The 26,365-nt window shown below is 38.2% G+C and overlaps 1 protein-coding gene across 1 annotated transcript in view; it reads left to right on the top strand.

Moving 5' to 3' along the window:
• Nucleotides 1-655: 655 nt before the first annotated feature.
• Nucleotides 656-26,365, top strand: part of FAM135B (family with sequence similarity 135, member B) — a gene marked incomplete at its 5' end in the record, with an annotated part of 56,911 nt that continues 31,201 nt past the window's right edge. The window contains one exon of the mRNA XM_009081040.1: nt 656-782. Coding sequence (XP_009079288.1) covers nt 656-782 — 127 coding nt within the window. The remainder of the gene's footprint in view (nt 783-26,365) is intronic.

Genomic DNA, 26,365 nt, shown 5'->3' with positions numbered 1-26,365 from the left:
AGAGTTTACCAACTCTGGAAAAAAGGAACGGCTACTCAAGAAGAGTTCAGGGATATAGTCAGGTCATGTAGGAAGAAAATTAGAGAGACAGAGGCACAATTTGAATCAAATCTGGCCACTTCTGTCAGGGATAGAAAAAAGTGTTTCTATAAATACATCAATAACGAAAGGAAGGGCAAGGAAAACCTTCATTCCTTGTTGGATATGGGAGGAAACAGAGTGACCCAAGATGAGCAAAAGGCTGAGATACTTAACACCCTCTTTGCCTTAGTTTTTAATAGTAGGACAGGTTGTCCTCAGGACAACTGGACTCTAGGATTGCACCCAGCAAAAGGAAGTGTACTTTTTTGGGCTGAATGCTAAGAAGGAAAAAGATCTGCAAGACATTGGAGAAAGGAGTGAGTGAAAGATAATACTTAAACCACTGGACTGAATGCCAAGAAAACAAACTTGATTCACTTTGCTTGAGTAGTTCTCACTGGACAATGATCATGATCAAGGGAAACATGAATTTACAGTGCCAGGTTGCTATAAATAAAAGACTCACCACCACCAAAGCTGTAAATATTTTCTAAGGAAGGAAATAGCACTGCGACAATGACTCTTCTCTAACAATGCTGCTCTGATTATTTTTTCTTCTCAATTTTTCTTATAGTTTTGCCCGTCCAGGGAAAGGTTCATGGCTTGGTAAAGGCAACCTGGAGGCAGGACCAGACCAGTCCAGTATGTCATTAGAAAATCTAGTGTTTGGAGCTGGCTACTGCAAACCCACTTCTTCAGAGGTAAGGAGGATGAACAAGGATGTCTTACTGCAAGTTGATCACACCGTGTAGGATATGCCATGGTTTTATATTTCTAGTAGAGGGATTTTGTTGGAAGAGGAACCCTTCAAACATTTCTGTATGAAACACCTGGCACTTGGATACATGGTTCCTGAGTGTTCAGCTCCCACCTATATTCAAGATATTTGGATATTCGCCCCCATTTCCAATGACACTTTGAAGCCAGGATTCACCTGACCAGGTCTCCTCTGTAAGGTGAAATGAATTATTCAGGCTTTCAGTCTTATGTAGGACAGTCAGAGGACTTGAGTCATTATTAAGGATGTTGTGAAGAAAGGTTTAGTGTCTGGAGTATTGTTTCTTGTGTGTGTTGGTGATGGGGTTTTATGCAGATTGTCTTATTCAGGGCAGGTCCCACAGTTAGGGTGTGCCTGTGGTGTTGTTACTTACCACAGGTGAAGAGTAAAGCTCATTGTACCATTTTTAGTAGAAATTTGCTTGTTTGAAAAATAATGTTTAATTGAGTTTTGGGGTTTTGTTCTCTGTTTTTAATGATTATTATTTTTCTGTCAGAAATGTTTTCTCAGCTCTAGAAACTCAACCCAGAATATTAGAATCGTTAACCTGTTAGGAAACCTTGATTCACGAGTTCTGATTAATATGCTGCCCTCAGCTTCCCTCAACCTTTCCTGTCAAAGCTGTCCTGTATAAATATTAAAAATATGCAAGCCTAGAGCAACTGGTACAGAACTACCAGGGAATTAGCTCGGGCTGAGAGACTGTTTAGCCTGAGGCTGATATCCAAAACATTGGGTCACTGTATGCTTTTGGCAAACAAGCTGACCTCAACCTCTGCCTTTCTGATAGAAGGTCACATCATAGACATTTAAATTGCTGATTCAAATTTTGTCTTTGCTAATTAATCTCTGTACATCTCTGTGCATCACTCAAGAGAGAGACTCCTTTGGAGAGTGGTGCCTACTTTTCATTATCCTCTGGAAAAAACTCTATTACAAGAAGAGAGATGGAAAGGCCACTCCCACTTTTGCTTTTAGTCTCCATGGAAAAACCTTCATCTCTTGTGATTAGGAAAATCTTATTTCCTTCCCAAATTTGTTTCTTAGTTGGAATCATTATTTTCTACCTATCTCTGTTGTCTAATTTTTTTTTAATGGCAGTATGATTGTTGTGAGATGACCTTAATTAGAAGCCAAGTGGCCACCAAGTTGCTCTATCTCTCCCCTCCCCAGCAGGACAGGGTGGGATGGACAAAACTTGTGGGTGAAGATAAAGACAGTTTAATGAAGCAAAAGCAAAGGCCATGTGCAGAAGCAAAGGAAACCAAAAGATTTATTCTGTCCTTCCCATCACTTGCAGGAAGCAGGGCTTCAGTACATGTAGCAGTTCCTCCAGAAGACAAACATCATAATAGTGAATGCTGTCCCTTCTCCTTTCCCTTAGATTTTATTGCTCAGCAGACATCATATAGTATGGAATATCCCTTTGGTCAGTTTGGGTCAGCTGTCCTGGCTATGTACCCTCCCAAGATTTTGCTCACCCCACCCTACTGATTAGAGTAGGAATGTTGGAGAGACAGCACTGATGCTGTGCCAGAACTGCTCAGCAGTAGCCAAAGCACTGGTCTGTCATCAACACCTTTCTAGTTTCCAATGAACAGCACAGCACTGTGAGGGCTGCCATGGGGAAAGTTAATTCCATCCCATTCAGACCAAACACAGTAATTACAATCCTAGCAGGTGACCTATGAAATACCAAAATGAAACTATTCTATCAAGAACTGGCTTTAGCACATGGCTACCCTGCAGGTCACCAGAAAGCCACACACCAAACCATCATAAATATAAAGCTGCATAGTCCACATGGTCAGATGTGTATTTGCTTAGCTTCAGAAACATCTATAAGTCATGACATCTGTTCTTGATCTGAGCATTTTAATTTAATAGACCGTGATGGCTTTTTGCCTGTGCTACCCATGATGTATGATAATGAGCAAAGCCTATTTCTGCTGGATTAACATTAAAAAATAAAAATTCAGAGCTAAAAAAGCAACTGTTATGTGGATAAACAGAACTCCAAATGAGGGCCAAGTGATTGCTGGTTTATATGGGAATTTATATCAAGCCCTAAGGAACTGAAGGAAGCTGAGTAATATTAGTTCTTACAGTGCTACAATGGTTTGCACTGGTTTTATTCTCTTTACAGATTTATAGATTCCATTCCAGGGTGTTTGTATGTGTTTATTCAAGTGGAATACAGACATTTCCAGGTTTAGGGAATTTTGCAGTCACTGCTAATGGGCATGAGAATACATCCTACCCTTTTCAATAGATAGCAAAAACCCAACACTTTCAGACCTCTCTGCTCACTTTAGATATGTATTTGTTTGAATCTTGCTTACTGCATTCCCGAATTAGTAACTGCTAATACCCTAACACAAAATATACCACCCCTACATTTTTGATTGTGACCTATTCTGATTTGATGCAACTGGCTAAATCTAGGCTAGAACAATTAATATATCCTGTATTCCAAGGCTGACAGAGCTTCACTGAGAGGCAGGACATGGGGAAATGAATTTTTAAGGGGCTTTGGTTAGTTCTTTTTCATTTCATAAAATGCTGTGAAAGAGTTAATGTTGGTCTGTCCTGTTTTTCCCTTTGTTTTGTTCCATTGTCATCTCTGCAAATCTGAGTTTGGAACCTTATACTTTTTGTGCATGTTTCTGCTTTTTCCTTGATCTGAGAAGTCTCCAGGCTTAACAGCTTAAAATGCATCTCCTGGGGAAGTGTCTTCTGCCTAGTATCTTTTCTAGGGAACTGAATCTAGGTTTTAACTATTGTGACTAAACCTGAAAAAACCCTTTTCTTCCCTGACATCTGCAGATAGATTATTTTTCCAGAATACTTTCCAGAATATTACATTTGAGCAGAAGCTTGTAAGGGGTAGGAACTCTAAATTATTCCTATTACCCCCTTTTACTCAGGTCTAGGAGATGCATAGCATAAAACCCCAGCAAAGTAGTAGTTCACTGTGTCTGAGGCACTTACTAAGTCCACAATGTATTCAGTTGTATAGGTTTGGTATAAATTCCACAAAGTCATGAAGCAGACCAGCTCACAAAAGTGGCATCATAGTATCATCATATGCAGTAGATGGACTAGGAGCAAAGTGTATTGGGTTTATCTGGCAAGGTTTTGGTACCAGAGGGGGTTGGGACTAGGGGAAGCTTCTGCAAGAAGAAACAGAAACCTTCCCTCACATTGGACTGAGACAATTCCAGCTGGCTCCAAGGTGGACCCACTGCTGGCCAAAGCTGAGCCCAACAGAAGTGATTGTAGAACCTCTGTGATAACATAATTAACAAAGGGTAAAACCACTGTCCAGCAGTTGTGAAAGAGAAGAGAGAGAAAATGTTTAAGAAACAACTATTCAAGCACTAAGGTTAATGAAGTAGGAAGAGAGGAGATGCTCCAGGTTCCAGAGCAGATTTTCCTTCAGCCTATGGTAAAGACCATGATGATGGAGGTTGTCCCAACTGCAGCTTTGGAGAGCCCCATGCCAGAGCAGGTGGCTCTGCCCTGGAGGAAGGTGGTTTTAGATTTGACAGTATTTCTCATTCTACTTTGTTTAATTGGTAATAAATTCAATTAATTTCCACAAGTAGAGTCTGTTTTGGCCATGGCAAAACATGTCCTTCCTCTGACTCTTGAGCTTTTTGTTGCATTTTTATCTCTCTGTCCAGTTGAAGGAGGGGAGTGACAGAGAGTGGCTTGGTGGGCACCTGATGGCCAACCAAATTAAACCCACCACACATGGTTCAGAAAAGATTTGAACACAGTAGAGCAGTGGTTAGATTTACAGTAGTCTAAAACCCTCAGGAAAGCCAGAAATGAGCTGAAATCTGATGTCAAAACTATTAAATTATGTTTCCCAGACATCTCTTGAATACAAAGTAGCAGACTCTTACCTTGACATATCATTTCTAGGTCATATTTTCAATTTTGCCTGTTTCTTCCTGATAAAACATGGGTGAATCAGGGAGTTAATTCTGGTTTTAGGCCCACAGATTGACTGTGGACATGTTTATGTAGTTTAAGTCATTGATTTGCTTTTTCCTTACTGAAAAATCAAGTGTGTGTCTTAATTTCTAAAGAAAGTCTGTATCAATCAGCTCTTCTGGCCACTTCCTGAGCTAATCTTCTGCATATGGGCTGCTGAGGTGTCACTGCTCAATGATAGATCCTGAAGGCTCCACATTCTGCACATTTTGCTTCTCAGTGAGGAGACTAATTAAGTGCCAGTGGCTTTGGACTGTACATGTGCATTTTCCCTAGTTCTTCCCAAGTGACTTCTGAACACCATTGACAGTTTCCTCATCTCCTGGCTTAGCAGAGTAGTTATAATAATTAATCCTATTTAAGTCTTGGTGATATTTTTTAAAGCCTTCCTCTCTCTTCCGAGTCCTCTACCCAGCAAACAGGGATCTTCCCTTTCTTCATTCCTCTTTTCCCCTCTCTAATATTTTCTTTCTATAGTTTTCCTTCAAAGCACAGTTAAGACAACAATGATATTTACTACTGAAATATTTGGTGGGGCATTGGAACAGGTTGCCCAGGGCTGTGGTGGCTGCTCTGACCCTGGTGGTGTTCAAGGCCAGGCTGGATGAGCCTTGAGCAACCTGATCTAGTGAGGAGGTGTCCCTGCCCAGGGCAGGGGGTTGGGACTAGATGATTTGTAAGGTCTATTCCAGCCCTTAAATTCTATGATTCTATGATTCTATTTTTCATTGACACATAAATATGAAGGAAGATACTTTTGTATCAAAAGTCTAGTAGAGAATAATCTACAGAGTAAGAAAATGTGCTAGGACTTTCTCTAGTTCTCTTTAGCCTATAACCTATGCTCACAGGGAGTATGTATCATAGTAAATGTGTTCATAACAGGATCATATCTACTGCAGTTTTGGGAGATCTAGTGGGGTGAAGCAGCCTTATGAACTGTGTGTGACTGTCTATCCTCAGAGGCATCTGAATTCCCCTTTGAGTCTGCTAGATTGCTCTTCCCTGTGAGGAAGTTCAAGGGGTGATTTTGGATGTTACAGCTCTATCTCAATGCCACATTGACTCATGCTTTCAGGTGATCTCAGCAGCTGTAAGACCTGGACACTAAAAAACATCAACTGTTCCTACATCTACAATAAAATAAAAAGAGAATGGCCCTTGCAGAACTGAAAATTGAATGGTATCTTACTCTTCAGGATTTTTGTGCCCCCCTTACCATAAAGGTGTATCCAGTGTTGTCAGGCTGGTTTCATGTCTTTGTAATATTGTGCATCACATGCCTGCTGTGCTATAATCAAGTTGAGACAATGACATACTGGGGATTATTAATAAACTGTACTCTCAGTAATCTTATTTTCATTTGGCTAACAGTTGCACTGCAGATAAATTGACTTCCAAGTAATCAGATTGATTAATCATATGACTTCCCATTAATAAGGTGATGGTGTTTGATGAGAAGTGCTCTTCTTTCATCTAGCATTGATGTAGCAATCTCGAAAGACAGAAAGTTTAAGCCTGGCATAACATGAGAACTAGGAGTGCCATTCAAATAAAATTTTGTTGATGGTAAGAGTTTTTTTCCACAGTTTGCTAATATTTTCATCTTTAGTGCAACTGTTGATGGTAAGAGTTTTTTTCCACAGACAGTTTGCTAATATTTTCATCTTTTGTGCAAGAAATGAAAACCCTAGGCTGTTCCAGCTTAGCACCAAAATATTATTCACACCACAGTTTAATGTCACATAAGAGTCATCTGTGTTTTAGTCTTCTTTTTTTCTGTATAGTTCTGGTTCTTTGGCCACAATACTTTACTTTCTCAGCTCTTGAAAAAGGGAATGGTGTGCATCAGAGAATATCACATGTAGGATCTGTTGTGAGAATTGTTGTATGCCCTGAAATGCCAGTTTAGCTGAGAGAAGAGGAATGCACATGTAGGATCTGTTGTGAGAATTGTAGTATGCCCTGAAATGCCAGTTTACCTGAGAGAAGAGGAATACATAGCTGCAAGAATCATTTATCTCCAGACATAGGAACCTGAGTGTTCGAGGTTCCTATTATAATATTTATTTATTTGTTTGTTTATTTATTATATTTACACAGCACCCATCTTTCTAATTTTATTCAACTGTTCCTTTTCTTTTTTTCATGGCATTTGCTGCATCCTGATCCCAAAATAAAACTGCATGGGAGACAGAGAGAAGGAGAGAAAGGGGGATGGAGGAGGGGGAAGACTGAGGGAGAGGGGTACAAGTGAGGGGAACAAGGCAGGGACAAAAATAATTGGTAGCTTTGCAAAAGAACTAAAGCTTACAAGCGAGGGGAGCAAGGCAGGGAAAAAAATAATTGTTAGCTTTGCAAAAGAACTAAAGCTTTGAAAAGGAACAAAACTACTCTTTCCTTTTAGAGGAAGGCAATATGTATTTTTCTTTTTTCCTTTTTTTTTTTTTTTGCAGAATGCTAGCAGAGGTTCTCTATCTCCTGCTAGAAAAAGAGAAAGGGACCTGATATGTCTAGAGGGTTGTGAAGTTGCCAAACCTTTTTTTAGCTTCTTTTTTTATTTTTTTTTTAACTGTGTACCAAGGGAGATGTTTTGCAAACAATGTATAATTATCTAAAAACTTAAGGCATAGTTAACATTCTGATTTTACCAATTTAGAACTTGAGTATGTTCAAGACCAGCTTGGATAGGGCTTAGGGCTAACTAGGCTAGTGGAAAGTGGCAGGCAGGTTGGAACTCGATGCTCTTTAAGGTCCCTTCCAACTCAAACCCTTCTATGATTCTGATGTTCTAGGATAGCTGATACATACTATTTAACTTTTTTTTCCAAAAATCCCTTTTTTAAAACAGCTCAGTTATTAAAATATCTTGGACTTCTAATTACTCCACGTAGCTAATTCAGGCTGCAGAATTTTTGTTTACGTCAGAATTGCATGTGGAATTTTAAATTTTATGTGGAAATGACTTTACTTTTCATCTCAGACATCTCTGCTTTTTGGTGCGAGTGTGTAATGGCAAGCATTTCTTTCTTTTGTCAGCATGTGTTTGTGCTGGGTGGTTTTAAAGGATTCTTTGGGTGTTTTGCTGATGCAAATAGTGATTAGTTGTGATTGGGACTCCAGCAGATGTCCAATGCATAATTATTCTGAAATAGTAAGAGAGCTGATATACTGCTCTTTATAAGGTGTAATAACAAGTACCTTTAATCAATGTGTTCAGGGCATCATTTGTGATAATTTACTGATGAAGTCTTTAATCTTCAGTTGCCTGAAGATAAATGGCTGATCTTTAGAAAGAACTAAATGATTTCCTAGCTATAGCAGAAAACATGATAACTAATAATGTGCCAATAACTGGTTTCTTTAACCGTTGGCATATTTCTTTTTGGTGGTTCTTACTTTTTGATCTGGCATATGCAGGGTGCAACAAGACAATCATCTGCATTATTACAGAGTTCAAAACTGAGATTAATTTGGGTTTAGGCTTTAAACACAGTGTTGAAAAAACTTTGCAATATTTTTTCAGTGGGTGTTCAGTGAAAATGTCATGAAATCATCTGGAGATTCTTGTGAGACTCCAGACAGGAGCATGATGGAGTCCTGATCTGGAGAAAATCCTCAGAAATTGCTCATATTGGACTGATAATTTATTCCTTTTGAAATGCGATAGAATTTGCATAGTAAGTTGCAATTCTCACACTACTTCTTGCTATTTTTCTGCATTTCTTAGGTATTGGAAAGAATCAGACTGCTGCATTCTCTTTCCAAATCTCCCTGTTTCTCTGCATACCACCACGAAAAAGTAAATCACACCTAGACTTGTATAACTGAAAAGAGTTTTATTACAGCTAATTTAGACAAGTTGTGAGTAGAGCTCTAAAAGGCAGACTAAGCATGGAGGATTTATTTCTCTTTCATGCTACTATTACAGTTATATGCTGAAGATTTTATTTGGCTCCCATCACCACAATTTCTCACTTTAGGGCTGAAATCCACTGATGTGGTTTGTATGGTCATTCACTTAGCTGGCATTCTTTCAGTACAAGTTTTTCCTTTCTACAGATTTCAGCATATTTTTCAGGAATTTTATAGGAGAGAGCTTGGAAGAGATGTTTCTTTCATTCTTTCCTGCATAAACAACAGGAACAGACTTTCTGCTCCTCACTTTAAGAAGTGGACTTGGCTGATCTCTGCCTTTTGATGGAGTGCTCCATGATTCAGATTTTGTTTCTTCTCAGTTTTTTTCCCAGTGGCACTTTGTTGAAAAATCATGTTCATATGCCCTAAAGAACACTACAATAATTCCCACTGACTGATGATGAGAGAGTTCTTGAAAGGAAACCTAATCAACTCTCATAGCTTCTGAGCTGATGGGCTTTCCAGCAGGAGCACAGATGCCAACAACAGCACAGTCAAGATCCATCATATGAAAGCCAACCTTTTGCTGTTGGCAAGTGTCCCAGACAACAGCTCAGGGACTGGAGAATGAGAAAAGATATTCCCTCTTTTTCCAATCACTTTGTCTTGTTTTGTGGAAACAAATCTCCTAATGGCAGCAAAAGACTATACTTCTGTTCAGAGCCATTGCATTAGCCGTAATGACCCAAGAAACATTTTCACATCTGATAATAATTGTAAGTTTTGGTATAATACTTGGGAGGAACACTTGGAGGCACAGTTCCCCAATGTTAGCTTGCACAAAAACAATTGACCCTGCTCCAGTGATCTCATAAATTCTCAAAGGAACAGACAAGTCTCAGCAGTCTGACAAACAGAACAAAATGGGCTAAGAGAATGGAGATGGGTCAGTGTGTTATGATTCTCAAAAATATTGCAAGCAGAGGTGAATAACATAAGCAAAAGTATAGCCAATATAGAAAAAGCATGTTTTGAAGCTTCATGGCAAGATAAGAATAATTTTAGAAGGTCTTTAGTACAAGAATAGCTTCTTCTGAAGATGATTTAATCACATATTCAGAATCTGTATTTGAGTGTTGTGATGAGTGGAAAAAAGAAGTTTGGATCAAAATTGGGTAATGCTTCAAGGAATCTCTTTGCATAACCAGGAAAATTGTGTGACTATTCATGCAGTTACACATATGAGTATTCGGATGATAATATGGGTCTGATGATTTATTTAGGGTGAGATGCAGTCAGATGCATATGAGCTTACACTACTTCTTTGACCAGCACAAACCTTGAGAAACCATTTCCAGTCAGCCTGGTTTTACAATAATATTTACCTCTGATGTTCCCAGATTTATAGTATGGTATTTGGATAGAGCCTGGTGCATTGATGCAATCTGTGCCCTGTCACTGTCACATGATGTCAGCACAGCTGGGTGTATCATGATGTGTGAAGGAGCTGTAATATCATTCATCTGTAGCATCTGGTTTCTAGCAGGTCAGGTAATGCCAACAGCCTATTCACATCACTTTTCCTCCTATGTCAGGTTCATAGACTCATAGAATGGTTTGGGTTGGAAGAACCTTTAAATGTCATCTAGTCCAATCTCTGCAATGAACAGGGACATGATCAACAGGATCAGGTTGATCAGAGGCCTATCTTACCTGACTTTGAATGTTTCCAGGGATGGGACATATATCACCTCTCTGGTCCAGTGTCTCACCACCCTCATCACAAAAAATGTCATGCTTATATCTAGTCTGAATCTGCCCTGACATTGGTAGACAGAGTTGCCTGATGGGTGAAAGGCTGAACAGGACAGGGGTGTACCCCCAAAGCAGTGTTAAGTCATGTTCCTGTGGGTGTTAAAGCTCTGATTCTGCTCTATGTATTGTGCTTCTTTTGTAAACAAATACAGTTTGACTCTCCAGAGCTGTCAGTCAAACGGTCTCTTTCTCCTCTACTGAACTCATTAGAAGTATTTTATTTAAAACCATAAAATGATGGCCTGCAGTATAAATGGTAAACTACTCAGAGCTCATGAAATTTGATTGTCTTTGAGTGTAAATTACTTGAGGGCTGGTATATGTACTATGCATAATACAGGAGGTATCTACTGGGCTAGGAAAATGAACCTGTGAAAATGTAATAGTTATGCAAATTTATACAGTTCCAGCTATTCAAATGTTCCCCATTTTTGTTGCAGTAAATTATAGCAGATTAATGTAATTGCCTTAAAGTAACATATTCAGAAAAGTTTCTGATTAGCCATTACTTCTGTTTCAGTGTTAAAATAGAAATTGTGGATTTCTGAAGTGATAAAAAGGACTGTATTATTTTATAATTGGCTTTGCCATTTGATGTATGTTTGCATGCATGTGAAAGACCTATAAATGATTCATTGCCTGAGAGAGTCATAAGTAAAGGCTTCAGGAATGCAGCATAATGACACAGTTAAATGTTGAGCTGTTTCCAGGCAGCAGAAGGTGTAGAAACCAGATGCCCACCACATCAAAGAAACCAAACCAGTATTATAGCACCTAGGCCAAAGAGGAACTTTTTTTTTGTGCAGATCTATGATTTGCAAGAAGGAAGGTGCCTATAACCTAGTCTGTAAATGGTTATTCTGGAGAGTGATTGGTTGAAATTAAGTAATATGCCAAAAAAACCATCAGGTGTTAAAATACTGCTTAGAGAAAAATCTAATGGATCTCATTTGGTCACTTTGAAAGCTTCAATTGAGAGAGTGATGGGACTCTCTGAGCTGCAGAATAATCTTCAGCAAAATAACTGGGGAAGGAATGGAAATTAATTTGACTTATCTGGTGTTGTAACACACCTCAGAGCAGGATCTTGCAAGAGATCTTCTGTTTATTATTTTTCACAGTACAATAATAGACAAAATTCAGGTGAAAAAATAACACATTTAGACCCAAAAATAAGAATTTTTTACCCCCATTTCTGTAGTCCATGAGAGAGCTGGTCTAATACATTGCTGGAAGGTGCTTCTGTGAGCTTTGTAGGATCTGACATAACTGTGCAAAATGACAGTACTGATAATTCCCACAGTCCTTGTTCTGGAAGGATGGAAACTGTGAGGTCTGTGGCATAAACCAATATTTGGGCAATTTGAGGAAGACTTTGCCTGAAGTCATGCAATTGCTGAAACTGTCATGGTTTAGGCTTATATTTTGTTTTCTTTGTTTACTCCTGTCTTTTTGGTGAGTATTTGATACTTCACTGTGATCGGTTGCTAAACACAACACATGTTGGATTTCTCTTCTGATCCAATTTGACAGAGCCTATAAAAGTCAGCATATTTTTCTCACATCTTTGTGGAAAAGTGGTAAGTCAATCATGAACCAAGTAAAAAGACTGGGATATGCAAGAACATTTGTAAATACTAATAAAAAGTAATAGTGCTATCAATAGAGATTTCTTCCCACTTGCATATGAATCATAGGAACCTGCTTGGGAACACTTGTGGCTGTGTAACAGACTGAAGAAAACAATTAAATAAAAAAATTGCCTTGGTAACAAAATGTCTAACTTTAAAAAATGAACCCATAAAGGCTGAAGTAATTTGTCACTGTCAAAAGACAGCTAAATATTTCCTCTTTAGACATTGTTTGACATTGTTGCTAATGTTTGAATTTACTAAGCTGAGGAAGAGATCAGAAATAGTGTTGTGATTGTTCTAATTTTTATCTCCATTTGTGAAATCAGAGCTAATTAACCAGCACACAGCAACTCTGCTCAGATTATAGACAACTCCACAGTGAATTCTGGGTAAAGTGCTCAAATAAATTTAGGTGGGCATGGTTTGCACCTCATCTCTTCTTTCCTATGAGATGCTGTGTGATCAAGAACCAAAATCACACATTTGGAACTTATTTTCAGATAATACCTATTGTAGAAGTCATTTTGGAAGCCAAACCAGTGGGAGCAGAATGACAGGATTCAAAGCAATCTTGGCCACCTGCAGTAGTAGCCTGGAAAGCAAACAGTGCAATTCACAAATATCCTGTTTACAGGCAGGAGTGACAGCATATCACAAATCCCAAAGGACTCATGTCCCCATGTTCTTTTTATTAAAATAATTCACAAGCTTTCTTGTTTTCTTGGTGGCACCATGCCGTGTTGCAAGGCAGTATAGATGTCTTTCCCACAAACAATAGCAGTGAGTGTTGATTAAAGCAAAGGCTCAGGCCGTCAGATTGATGGGAAATATAGAAAAATAAGTATATTTTTTTTTGTCTGGCCTCTTTGAATTCTAGGTTACTCAAAAAAAGGAAATATGTCCTATTTCATATTGCATTTATATGATGCTTGATTAATATTTACTTGTGACAGGTTCAAAATCATAAATTTCTACAAAATATGAACAGTAAATGAGGAAATTCCTCACCTCATTTAAGCAGGACTTTATTTTTGATCATCCCTTTCATATCCTTTCTGTGCTTTTGCCCTGTCTAGTTCTTTATATGTTCATTTCTTTGGACAGGAGGATCCCTGTCTTTGCCTTTGAATCTTTCCTTCTGCACAAATGTCAAACACACTCATACCAAACACCTCTGAGAAGCAAATTCTGCTTCTACCTGTGAGTTTTACACCAGTCATGAAAGAAGAAACAAAATACTACTTAGACCAGCCAGCAATCCATCTTCTCCCATTTCTTAATACATATATTCCAAAGAAAGACTCCAGTCTTAGGTCTCTATCTAATTTCTCTTTTCCTAGAGATGAGGACCCATGTCCACTTTGTCTTCAAATTTCCCACTTCCTAGCTGTGGGTTCTGTTTGCCTCTGCTTAGCTTATAGGTAAGGCTGATCCATAGTCAATAGGCTGTACCAGTGAGCTCACCTTTCAATTCAGATATTTTTCTCTAACCCAAGTTACTGCTGTGTATAACTTGGGCATTGATTTGTATACCAACAGGGTCATAATTGCCAGAATATTCTGGCTGGTATCTTGTACTGCACCTTCAGATTCAAAATAAATAATAATCTTCAAAATAATCAAATTTTTTCAGGTTGCTGTAACAATAAAAATTCATTCTTAATCTCATGGGAAGTTGATGCTCCAGTGTTTGAAGCAATTCTCCTCCTTATATGAACATATTTGTAGCTGAGAATAGTTTTATTTTAGGAGAGTAGCAAGATGTCAAGTGGTTGGGCTTTTTAGGCTTAAAATGGCAGCTTTGTGCCCTAAAAAGGAAGGGTGTTTCATTTCATTCTGAACAAAAAAATACTTTCTTTCTAAGTTGGCTTAACATTCCTTTTTTCCCAGTGAGGGCATTGAACTGTAAAATCAATTATTCCTGTAGCTCTTGTCATAGGTGAACAGGGATCCAAGCCTGAAGTCACTTTCTCTCCGGCAGTGACTGGCAGTGTATAATAGAGCCTGGCATTTCTAAATAGGAAGCTGTGGTTCTTGTTGTTGCTTTTATTAAATAAAAGAGCATATCAGAGTGACCATTTGCTTTGAGTCTGTGCATCAGAAGGCAACATGGAGCCAAGTAGTTCAGTGCATGTAGTGTGATAGAAGTTCATTGTGTTTAATAGCATATTCTGCCGAACACTACAAAAGAAATGGCATCTGCAAGAGAACTTGTTTTGACTAATTTGTTTGTTAGGTCCAATTTAAGCCACATGCATTGGTAAAGTATCTTCAGCCTGCTCTTGTGTCAGCCATCACCATAGTCTCCTGTATGGACAGGAACACTGTGAGATAAAAATGAGACTTACACATCCCTATACACAACTTCCATCTCAAGTCCCTCCAGCTGTTAATTTTTCTCTAAGTTGAAGGATTTCCAAGCTCACACTAGACTCAAACAAATACATGTTCTGGGAGGTTGAAGGATTTCCAAGCTCACACTAGACCCAAACAAATGCATGTTCTGGGAGTGGTTGTTAGCTTCTTGGAGTCAGCAGTTACTGCTGGATGAAAAACACAAATCATTATTCTTGGAGTCAGCAGTTACTGCTGGATAAAGAACAAAAATCATTGTATCTAAACATTTGTCCTGTTTGAGGGAAGAAAATACCTATTAAAATTCAGGATGCCCTGCAGTTTTCTCCCTCACTTCAAAACTGTATGAATTTATTTTTTATTATTAACTGCAGGGGTAGAGCTTCTCTGCCAATCTCTGAATTGTCTGCATCTGAGCTTCTTGTTTAATTTTCCTTCATATACAGCCTGTGGAGAGCAAGGAGCATTTCTAGGGAATAGTGCATTACAGGAATAATGGAGAGGGAAATTTTGCAAGGGCATGCAGTGATAGGACAAGGGGGAATGGTTCTAAGCTAAAGGGGGGTAGATTTAGATTGGATATTAGGAAGAAATTCTTTCCTGTGAAGGTTGTGAGGCAGTGGAACAGGTTGTCCAGAGGATCTGTGGATGCTCCATGCCTGGAAATGTTCAGGGCCACGTTGGATGAGGCTTGGAGCACCTTGGTTTAATGAAAAGTGTCCTTGATCATGGCAGGGGATTGGAACTAGATGTTCTTTAGGGTCAGTTTCAACCCAAACCATTCTATGATTCTACAACATCAGTGCTTCAAAAATACCTGTTTCTCTCTACGTGCTGTGTAGGGAGTCCATGCTGATAAACTGAGCTGGACATACTGCCATTCAAATATAAAAGTTTTGATAGATGCTAATCTCACCATCCATACGTAAGCAAAATAGAACATGTATAAGAGCTTTGATCATTGACCCTTATGTAATTAGCTTTTGAGAATGAGAATATTAGTATGCTATAAAATTCTGGATAACATCTATTTAGTTGTTTATTTAGGTGTTTATTCAAATACTTAATATCAGAATGTAAATACATTCATAAAAAGATAAAAAATCCTCCAGCAGCTGCTAACCTGTATGATTACATAGCATAAATCCATCTCCATCCCAGCCAGAGCAGCAGCTGAACGTATCTTTCCCTGCTTCTAGGTGTAGGAGTTGAATCAAAATACTTTTGGCATTTTCTGATGTCCTGAATGCCAATTCTAATGGCACGATTGCATTAATGTCACTGAACAGGTTCTCCTTCTGTATATGAGTGTGTACATACAGGTGGGAGATGAAAAAGTGTGAACAAGTGTCCTTTAAAAACTGACTGGTTTTGTGCAGCTGCCTGCAGTGATGAGTAATAACAAGACAGCTCTTCAGCTCAGGGGTCCTTGTTTGATCACAGCAACAGGAGTGGATTTGATTTCCTTATCTGTGAGTAGGCAGCGTGGACTCTCTTTAATTAGAAAGGACAATGTATTAAGTCTTTTTTTTTTGATGTCTCCACTGTGTTATTTTTGTTTTAGAGATCAGTTTATACCATGAGTATGTGTATTTATAAATATTTAAAATTGCACATAAACCCCAACTTTTTACATATATATGTGTGTATATATCTGTCTCTCTATGTGTCTAATCTGGCCCCTTTTGTTGCATAAACAGTTATTTTCAAATATTTTGTGTTTTCTCCCCCATAAAATTGTGATTATTCAGTATTGCTGTATCATTTCTTAGCCAAAGTATATCTCAGTGTGCTTTGTGGATGTTCCTTACACAGATCTTCAATCATAATAAAATGAAGATATGGACTGATACGTGTCATTTTCATACATATATCTGGCAGAAGGAAATTAAAGCATACCCAATGGGTTATAGTGATTAGGGTTACATCAGGCTGGTGACTGGTCACTAGTGGTCTCTGCAGGGCTCCATCTTAGGCTAGTGCCCTTGAAGACCTTCATAAACCACTTGGATGCAGGACTTTAAAGGACACTAAGCTAGTTTGCTGATGATACTAAATTGGGAGGTGCCCTTGACTCCCTGGAAGGCAGAGGGGCCTTGCAGAGAGACCTTGATACATTGGAGGACTGGGCAATCACCAACTGACTGAAGTTTAACAAAGACAAGAACCAGATTCTGCATCTGGGATGGGGCAACAGACAGACTGGAGCAAGAGACACTGGAGAGAAGTGCTGGGTGTTCTGGTCAATGGCAAGCTGAATATGAATCATCAATGTGTCCTGAGAACAATGAGAGCCAACTGTGTCCTGGGGTGCATCAGGTGCAGCTTTGCCAGCAGGTTAAGGGAAGTGATGGTCCTGCTCTACTGAGGTGCTGGTGCAGCCTAACCTCAAGATCTGTGTGCAGTTTTGGGCAACACAATATGAAAAAGTTATAAAGCTATTAGAGAGGGTCCAAAGGAAGACTACAAAGCTGGTGATGGGTCTAGAGCAGAAGGCATATGAAGAGCAGCTGAGGTCACTTGGTCTGTGCAACATGGAGAAGCAGAGACTGAGGAGTAACCTCATAGCAGTCTACAACTTCCTCACAAGGGGAAGCAGAGTGGCAGGCATGGTGCTGTGTCAGGGGAGGTTTATCTGGGATATTAGAAAATGGTTCTTCACCCAGAGGGTGACTGGGCACTGGAACAGGCTCCCCAGGGAAGTGGTCATGGCCCCAAGCCTACCAGAGTTCAAGGAGCTTTAGGAAAATGTTCTGAGGCACATGGTGTAATTCTTGGGGTTGTCCTGTGCAGAGCCAGGAGTTGGACCCAATGATCCTACAGGGCTCCATTCCAACTCAGGATATTCTATGATTCATCCAACTTTTCTTGTGCCAGATGATTCAGTGCTCATCTTGGAAGAGTGTGCCTCCTTGTCAGACACTGCCTGACTTTCATGAGACATTTTCACTGGTGCTTAATTTACTGTTAAAGCAACATTTTCATGGCTTTAATTTTCTCTATGGAGATGTATAACCCTAGAGATCAGGTGGAGAAAATGTTGGATTTTTTCCCCTTCTTATTTATCATAATTAGAATTGTTAAAACAGTTGTATAGAATACCCTAGATGTGCTTTTACAGTGAGAGTCATCATGATTGTAGACAATTGTGACAGTATACAGGATGTCATGTAACCTCCAGTCACTAAACTTCAGAATTCTGAGGAGATTTCAGAATTTGGCATTATTTTTATTGAATAGAGATTAAAACCTTGTGAAATGTCCCCTAAAAGAAAAAAATCTGTCAAAAATCCAACAACAAGCCAAAACACACATGCATGGGATAAAGCATTTTGTTTTGTTTTGTATCTTTAAATTCTATGATATATTGCTTTATGAACATGAGTCTGAAGAAAAAGAAAAAAATAGCTAGAAGTTTTATTTTAAATTAAAAATTAAAATGTGTTTTTCTAAGAGGATCAATATGAGACATTTGGTCAGTGTCTTTCCAAATTTTTCTCTTAGAATAATTTAAAGGGAAATTGGTGTGACCTGAAGCATTTTTGGTTTACTAGACTGATATTTGTAGATAGAAATTTCACTATCAAATACTTTCTTGGCCACTTCTTTCTCATCTACTTATAATTAAGAAGCCTATAGCCTGTGTTATAAACAGTAACTTACAGTATTGAAACCCTGAGACAGAATTATTAGAGCTGATCAGGATAATTCTCTTCCACCTGTTCAGAGGATGCTCCTTTTCAAGCCTGATGGTTCCTGATTTTGAAGCGTCTCTAGTCAAATATTATCTACCTGCTAATTTTGTATAAACCATAAATCATCCCTAAATCTGACTCTCAAATGATTTTATTTCAACTGTTATCATCCCAGTGGTTTTGACAGAGTAGCTCTAACTTTTCAAGTTAATATAAATTTCAAACTGTATTTTGTATTTCTGAAATACCAACCTACATTTTCTTACATAACAATTTAGCAAGAAGGATAGCATAAATAGTTCCATACATTGTCAATGTCTTTCTAAGTCTTGTCCTTTATTGACACTTTTAGATTAGTGTTATTAGCGTCACGTAAATAAAAGTGAAATACAACAATTTTATTTTCAGCTTTGGATAATGAACCATCATATTAAATAGTAGACAAGTAAATCAATATAAGCTAAGCAATTTATTATGTACATTCAAACACATCCTAGTCCAATATATCTGCTTTTCTTACATGTTTGGTTCTAGGTTTCAGTTTGTTTAATGGAAAGTACTTAGTTTTCCATAATTGTTTCTCCCATAAGCATATTGTCTTCCTGTTAGTGACTGTTAGAGGAATGAGGTTTATAGAAGCTGTTTTTTGTGGTTGTCACCCAGTCCTCAAGAAAGATCTGTGTTCACACTTCTGCTGCTGAAAGAGGGAGAACACAGAGATGTATCGGGTTTTTTGCAAGATAGGATCAAGGTTTGTGTATTGTGCCTGTCATATGTAGTCTGTGGTGGTTCAGTTAGATAAATATTTTAAATTCCTTTTATTGTTTTTCTTTGGCTGCCCGCACCTTTAGACATTTAATGACCTTTTGCTGTCACTCAAAGAAGGCTAAATTGAGCCACCATTTAAGAAAAATTTCTGGGAGCACCATTAGATTGACATAGACACAGGCAGAATCATTGAACTGCAGTGTTTGCTGAGAAAACCAGACTGAGAAAAACTGTCACCACAGAATGACATCCACAAGATACTCACTGTGGACTTCCATGTCTTTGAATTATGGTTTATTTTCAGATTTGCCATTAATTTTTCACTGTCTGGCACAGGGATCCAGAAGTTGTTTGTACTGATGAGTGAATTAATGAGGAGTTGTTTTGGTTTGGCATTTTTCCATAGCTGAAAGGAGATGTAAATATACATATATACACACATACAGAATCAAGGAATCATAGAATTGTAAAGGTTGGACAAGACCTTTAAGATCATCAAGCCCAACTGTCAAACCAGCACCACCACCATTTTATCATTAACCCATGTCCTCAAGTGACATATCCACAAGTTATCTGAACATTTTCAGGGATGGTGACTCCACCACTTTCCTGGGCAGCCTGTTCACTGCTTTTCACTGATTTTTTTCTCATAATATCAAATCTAAATATCTAAAATAGCTATATATATATATCTATACACATGCATATAGTTTTATATATATACACCATATATATTTATAAAAATATTCTTAGTCAACCCAAATGAGCAATTTTTCAGTTTGCTTTTGTTTGGTTGGGACTTTTTTGGGGGGTTGGTTTTTTGTTTGTTTGTTTTTTTTTTTGTTTTGTTTTGTTTTACTTTGTTTTGTGGGGGTTTGTGGGTTTTGTTTGGGTTCTTATTTTGTTGTTTTGGTTTGGTTTTAGTTTTGTTTTGGCTTTGGCATTTTTTTTCCCTCGTGAAATATTCTCATTGAAAGCTTTTCATTTTAAATTATCTTTTTTTCCTTGTTTTGGCTTTGGCATTTTTTTTCCCTCTTGAAATATTCTCATTGAAAGCTTTTCGTTTTAAATTATCTTTTTTTCCTCTTTGAATTTCATGCAATTTCGACCTTAGGAATGGCTCAGAAGACATTCTTTGTCTCTTTGATTCTCTGAGTGTTCAGTTTAACATATTTACATCACAGCATCTTTAAGACGAAAATAATTTCTGACATACAACCAGTTTCAGCAAATAGAGGAAAAGCTTATCCTTCTCCTGCTGCTGCTCAAGCTGTAGGGTTTACATTCTGCATTCACAACACTGATATGATTAAGAGAGATTTATCATAACTCTCACAACATGCACAGTCATATGTGTCTCTTCACATGAAAAGGGAAACTTCTGTGGTCCATTACTGGTTTTTCAGAAAGAAATAAAAAGTGGTTAAAGGAAGGAGAAAAATGAAGGTCAGGAGAAAACTCTAACTATATGATTCTGCTGTTTAGTAAATCTCTCTTTACTTTCTGAGCTGGAAAGCAACCAGTGATTTACTAAACAGCTAATGTGGAGGGCTGGATTTAGCAGTTTCTCTTTGTATTGCTGTCTCTGTCTTAGCTGCAATAGAAATAATATGAATATTTCAGAAATTATGCTTCTGAAAGCATTGTCAGGTTCTATTATATAAAATATTTTATCATTAGTGACAGAAGCCATGAATTAAAGTGGTAAGTGTGCTATAAACATGAAGTTCAAGTTCATGCTATGGTTATGGAATTGTATGGTATTAGGGCTGTGTCTGGGTGGACACACAGTGCATTTAGGTGTTAATTCACTGGTGGTCCAGCAACTCCTCCATTTGTCACCTGTATGGATGAGATAATAGATCATCCTGAGAGAAGGTGGCAACAAAGAAAAGCAGAATTAACCCATTGCTATAGAATCTTTCTGGGTGGGAATTTTGATCAGATCCAGAGATTCCTCCAAGCAGCTCCTAGAAAAGATGGCCAGTGCAACTCCTGTGCTTTGGTATAGTGACAAACACCCTGAGTGGTCGGTCTGGCTATCCTAGAGGTTCAGATGAGAGACTCCTGATGCAGAACTAACCAAATTGAACACAGGTGAGACTCTTGTGGTTGGTCAATGGGATATTCCTGCAGAGGTCTTTCTAGAACAGTCTTTCTTAAACAGTGAGATACTACTTTATTTCATATGCAATTTAAGAAACTCAATGAGAGTTGTCTGTGGTGTAGTGGTCACACAGGACCATAGTTTGACTGGTGTAGAAATTCAACAGAACAGCAGTTCTGCTGGGGACTCTCATCTGATCCAGCTGAAGGTCACTTTAAGGTCCCTTGCAATGGAGATTTGCATCATCCTCTGGACCAAAACCAACTGTCCTGTTCAGTAGACTGGATTCCCATACAAATGTTACCTGAAGGAAATATCTCAACAATTTAGGGATTGTTTGTTTGTTTGGTCTGAATTTTTTAACAAACACTTTGCAGATACAAGTGTTTGTGAGATAATTAACAAGCATAAGGAAACTGGCATAATATAAGCTGCGTGACATAACTCCTGTTTCCATTCCTGGTTTGTTCCTTTCCCCCTCTTCTCCCTGTGCCCTCCCCCACCTCCAGTTAATTATAAAATAAAAATATCTCTTTGTCATTTGTATTCCTACACATGCTTCAGTCATGCCCCTAATTACCAGAAACTGTTAACATTTAATCCTTTATTTAAAAAAAAAAAAAAAAAAAGATAACGAGGTGTAAATACAAAGGTTTTAGCTCAAGCCATAACAAAAATTTCATTTTCAACCACCAAATAATAAGGAACAGTCTGTAAAATAGAACTGAAGAAATTCTTTGGTCTTTGAGTTTACAGATAAAGTAAAATTTACATTTGAGGTGATCAAATGGGGCTTGCAGATGAATGGACAGATGCTGTGGTCTCAGGAATGGTACTCATCTTGGGATGCTGAGATTTTTTCCTCTGTTTCAAGCAGTTCTCTATGTCTTTCCCAGAAGTAGGTATGGTAGTCTGTTAAAGAAATGCTGCTGGAGACTGCAAAAATTGTCTGTTGAATTCTGGAATGGCTTCTTAGTACCTTAAAATTCTTGACAAGCAATTTGAAGCTGAATTGTGAAATGTATTAAGAATTAGGTTAAGGATAAAGGGTCTCATTTGCCAACTGTTAGTGCTATTGTTGAACATTGCACGTAGCTCTTGAAATTACTTTAATACAAAATAAATGCAAGCAACTTTCTGCATACTACAAAGCATAAAATCCAGTTGGTGCCTTTTGATATTAGATGGGTTTAGTACACTGGAAGTGGATATCCACAAATTGTTCTCTGCATTTGTATAATGAATTGGCACAAACCTTATTTAATGAAGGTGTTTGCTTTTCTCAAGTAATTTTCCTTTCTCTTGTTATAAAGGAAAAGTACATTTATAAAGCAATACACTCTAATTATAGGAGAAATCTGTTGACTGAAAAGAGCATTACACAGGGAACCTATTTATTTAAAAGGTTGATTTATTTAAATATATTCAGCAGGGATATTGCCAAGAATGCTTAGTTTGTTCTGGGTTGTTGATAGTGTAGACTGTTTTATTTGGCTGAGTAAATCTAGCAGAAGAACATTTTAGAGGACAGAAAGACAAGGGACAGTGATAGTCCAGTGTTAGGGTTTAGCTTTGTGCAACATGATCAAATTGAACTGACATCTTTATATTTCCAAAACACTAGGCAGTTGTTTTTATCTGATGTTTGACTAGGTTGTTATTTATGTAATCATCCAGTGGAAGGTGTCCCCTACCCATGGCAGAGGATTGGAACAGATGGTCTTTAAGGTCCCTTCCAACCCAAGGCATTCTGTGATTCTGTGATTGAAGATGATGATCACTTCACTGCAAACAGAGAAATGGAGGAATGAAGCCTACATGCACATGATTCTTCATGAGAAGAAATATTCAGAGTCCTTTAGCTGGAGAGAATTCATGACCCTTGGAAGAAGGGGCAGGCAACTCGAGAGGACTACAAAAGTGTTGTGAGGTTAAGCAGGGGGAAAATTCGAACCGCCAAAGCCCAGCTAGAAATTAATTTGGCTACTGCTGTAAAAGACAATAAAAACTTTTGTATAAATGCATCACAACAAAAGGAGGGAGAAGGATAGTTCCCATCCTTTATTGGATGATTCTCCTGACTGCTTCTTTTTCCATCATGTCTTGGCTTTCTTGATGTATTTTGCCTCTAATGATGCTGGCACAATGGAAGGCATACTTTTATGTCAGTACTGTTAGCTTCTGTGTTGTCATCCATCTTTGCTATCAGAGTACCTTCAGGTCTTGAAGTGAAACTTGTCTGGTATGTGTCCTCACAAAATTTTCAGAAGTAGAAAAGGGCAAAAGCCAGAGATACAGTCTACTGTTACAGACAGAGCAGATCTTGGAAAAGAAAATCAGTGCAGATGCATTTTACAACCAGCTTAGAAGAATCCATCTACCTACCTACTAATGAGATTAAATGAACAGTAGACCAAAGGAATCAATTCAAAAGATCATGAGAATCTTTACCAAGGAAACCAACATGTATTTTTACAATGATATTGCAAGCCCAGGACAGCCATCAGGCATTTTGCAAGATGGGATTGTCAGCTTCAGTATGAATTTTCACTTTAGTAAGAGTCTTGTCTTAACCAGAAGTAAGCTGATATCTTTCATCCTGATACAAGAAACCTGGAAAGCTGAGCACTTTGTAGCTGCTTAATAGGTCATTCCACTGTTTTTCCTGACTGCTAGTTTTAGGACAATGTTTTCCCTTAGAATAGCATGTGACATACTTTGTACTGAACTTGATTTGTTAGTATTGTAGTCTGAATCCCTGTTTCACTCTGTAATGTAGGAAACAGGGAATCAGCTGAATAAAAGTAGGTATAATTAAAATAGTGAATGTGAAAGGTTTGCAATCTTCAGGCCATCCCCAAGGAAGACATTTCTTAACATTTCTCTGCTTACTGAACAGTGACGGATAAGCTGATTTAGCTACAGCAGTTTATAATGGCTTGTCTGCCCTGCTGGGGTCCCTGCAGATCAGGATGCACAGACCTTAGTTCACATTAGCTTAAACTGTCCCTGAGGTGAGTTTAATAATTGCTGTAATGTCCTGCTCTGCATCCTGTATGTGTATGACAACATTCAGGAGAAGCAGCCCTGTGAGAGCAGTAATGTATTTTAGTCACTAAAGGACCAGAAATTTGGAGCTCGTCGTCTTTTTTTCTGTCACGCTCACTTTCCACTCTGACAGAAAGAAGTTTCAAATTAGGATGGACATTCCCATTACACAACAGGGTTCCAAAGCCAGTTGCCATTTAATAGAATTTCATCAAAATCATTCAGCTTAATGATATGATGCTTACTCATGCATGGCACAACCCGGATTGTGCAGTGCTGTTCCTCTCATGCAATGCCATTCTCAAAGCACAGCACCTGTCTTTGGCACAGGCATTCTTCCCACAGAGCTGGGACAGGATGAGAAAAGAGAGAATGGAGCAATCTTTTCAACCCTCTATTCACACATGTATAGCATCCATATCTGATGGTAATTTGAAGAAAGTTAACATTGCAATGGACGACAATGCTAGAGGAAATTTTATTGTTTATTGTAGTTGTACTCAGTGCTCCTAATTCTGTGTCTACATTGTAGAACATGTGATCAGTTGTCCAGTGAAGAACACATGGTCAGTTTTCGTCTGCTTTCTTCATAATTAATGGTAGAATGTGTCCACACTTCAGTTCCTTGATTTTAAACATCAGCTTTATGATGAAAACAGTCATTCCCCTGCAATGTGTTTTTCTTCACCAATTCTCCATCTCTCACCAGAGTTGGTAGCTCAGAAATAAGGATCTAATTTTGCCTGTGTGAGTCCTTCTCCCACAGCCCAGAATTTTCTTATTGTCTGCTTTTAATGAAGATATTTTACAATCTTTTTCCTTATAAGTTTCCTCTTAAAGTGAAGGCATAAACCTGGAACCTTTTATGGTGATAAATACACTGATTCAGTCTCTATTCAATTAGTGCTTAATACTAGAAGACAGCACTCCTTTAAGGAGGAAGCAGAAGGAACACCTTGGCTGGACTCAATATGATCCTATTTATATGAAAAACCAACATTACATCAAAGGACTGCACCATTAGCTAGCTGTACTTTTTCCATCCTAAAGCATGTGAATTTGAAAATATAAGGATCCAGACTGAATTGTATACAGTATGGCTAAAATGGTTCAAAGACTTTGCTCTTTCTCTTGATTCCAGAGGATTCTAGAGTTCTGAAGTGATTAATCAGGAGGTGACTTGTGCCTGACAATAAAAGAACAATCTAGCACCCCATACATACACTCTTGCTATTCAAGAATAAAAAATCCCCACAGTGACATGAATCCTAGAGTTGGCTTTAGAGTAAATAAACAAATTCAGGTTGGCATTTAAAATCTTCAGGTGACAGATTAGAGTAGGGCAATGACTCCAGGTGCTTGTTGTTTTTCCATAGCAGTGTCTCTGAAACTAATTGATTTGGGACTTAAAGGATGTTCAGAAACATCTGATGTTTTTTCCACTTTGAGATTCATATTGATTGATTTTCCTGATATCCTGAGTAAATTTGCAGAGTTTATTGACTGAAATTTTTGAAAGAGAACACAAAGCAGGTAAATTATTCTCTTTCATGAGGCCACAAAAAAGAAGATAAAGTTGAGGTCATTCTCAACAAAAGCAGACATATTTCAAACTCTCTGATATATTTAACAGTCCTGGCAAAAAAAAAAAAAAAAAGAAAAAAAAGCATCCCTGAGGCCACTGGCAACAGTTTGGGGGAGGCAATCCTTCCCCTCTCCTCAGCACTAGTGAGACATGTCTGGAGTCCTGTGCCCAGTTCTGTGCTCCTCAGCTCAAGAGATGTATGGATTTATTAGAGCCAGTCCAGCAAAAGGTATGAACATGTTCAGGGACTAGAGCACACAATGTACAAGGAGAGGCCAAAGAAAACTGGCCATGTTAAGTCCAGAGACAGGAATACTCAGGGGGAATGTTACTATCATTTGCAACTAGGTGACTAGTGAACAAAGATAAGATGAAGCCATGTTCTTCTTGGTGGTGCATGGCAATAGGATGAGAGGCCATACACACATAAATTGAAACATGGGAAATTCTGACTTTACACAAGACTAGAAAAATACTGTGAAGGTGGTATAACTCTGAAACATGTTGCACAGAGGTGGTGGAATACACCTCTTAAGAGATGTTCAAGACTCAGCAGGACATAACGATGAGCAACTTAATCTTATTAGATCTGTTTTGAGCAAGCAATTGGACTGGATGACTTCCAGAATTCCCTTTCAT

Source organism: Acanthisitta chloris, unplaced genomic scaffold (genome assembly GCF_000695815.1).
Source record: "Acanthisitta chloris isolate BGI_N310 unplaced genomic scaffold, ASM69581v1 scaffold3408, whole genome shotgun sequence".
NCBI classification, from domain to species: domain Eukaryota; kingdom Metazoa; phylum Chordata; class Aves; order Passeriformes; family Acanthisittidae; genus Acanthisitta; species Acanthisitta chloris.
This window is presented reverse-complemented; position numbering and strand designations above follow the sequence as displayed.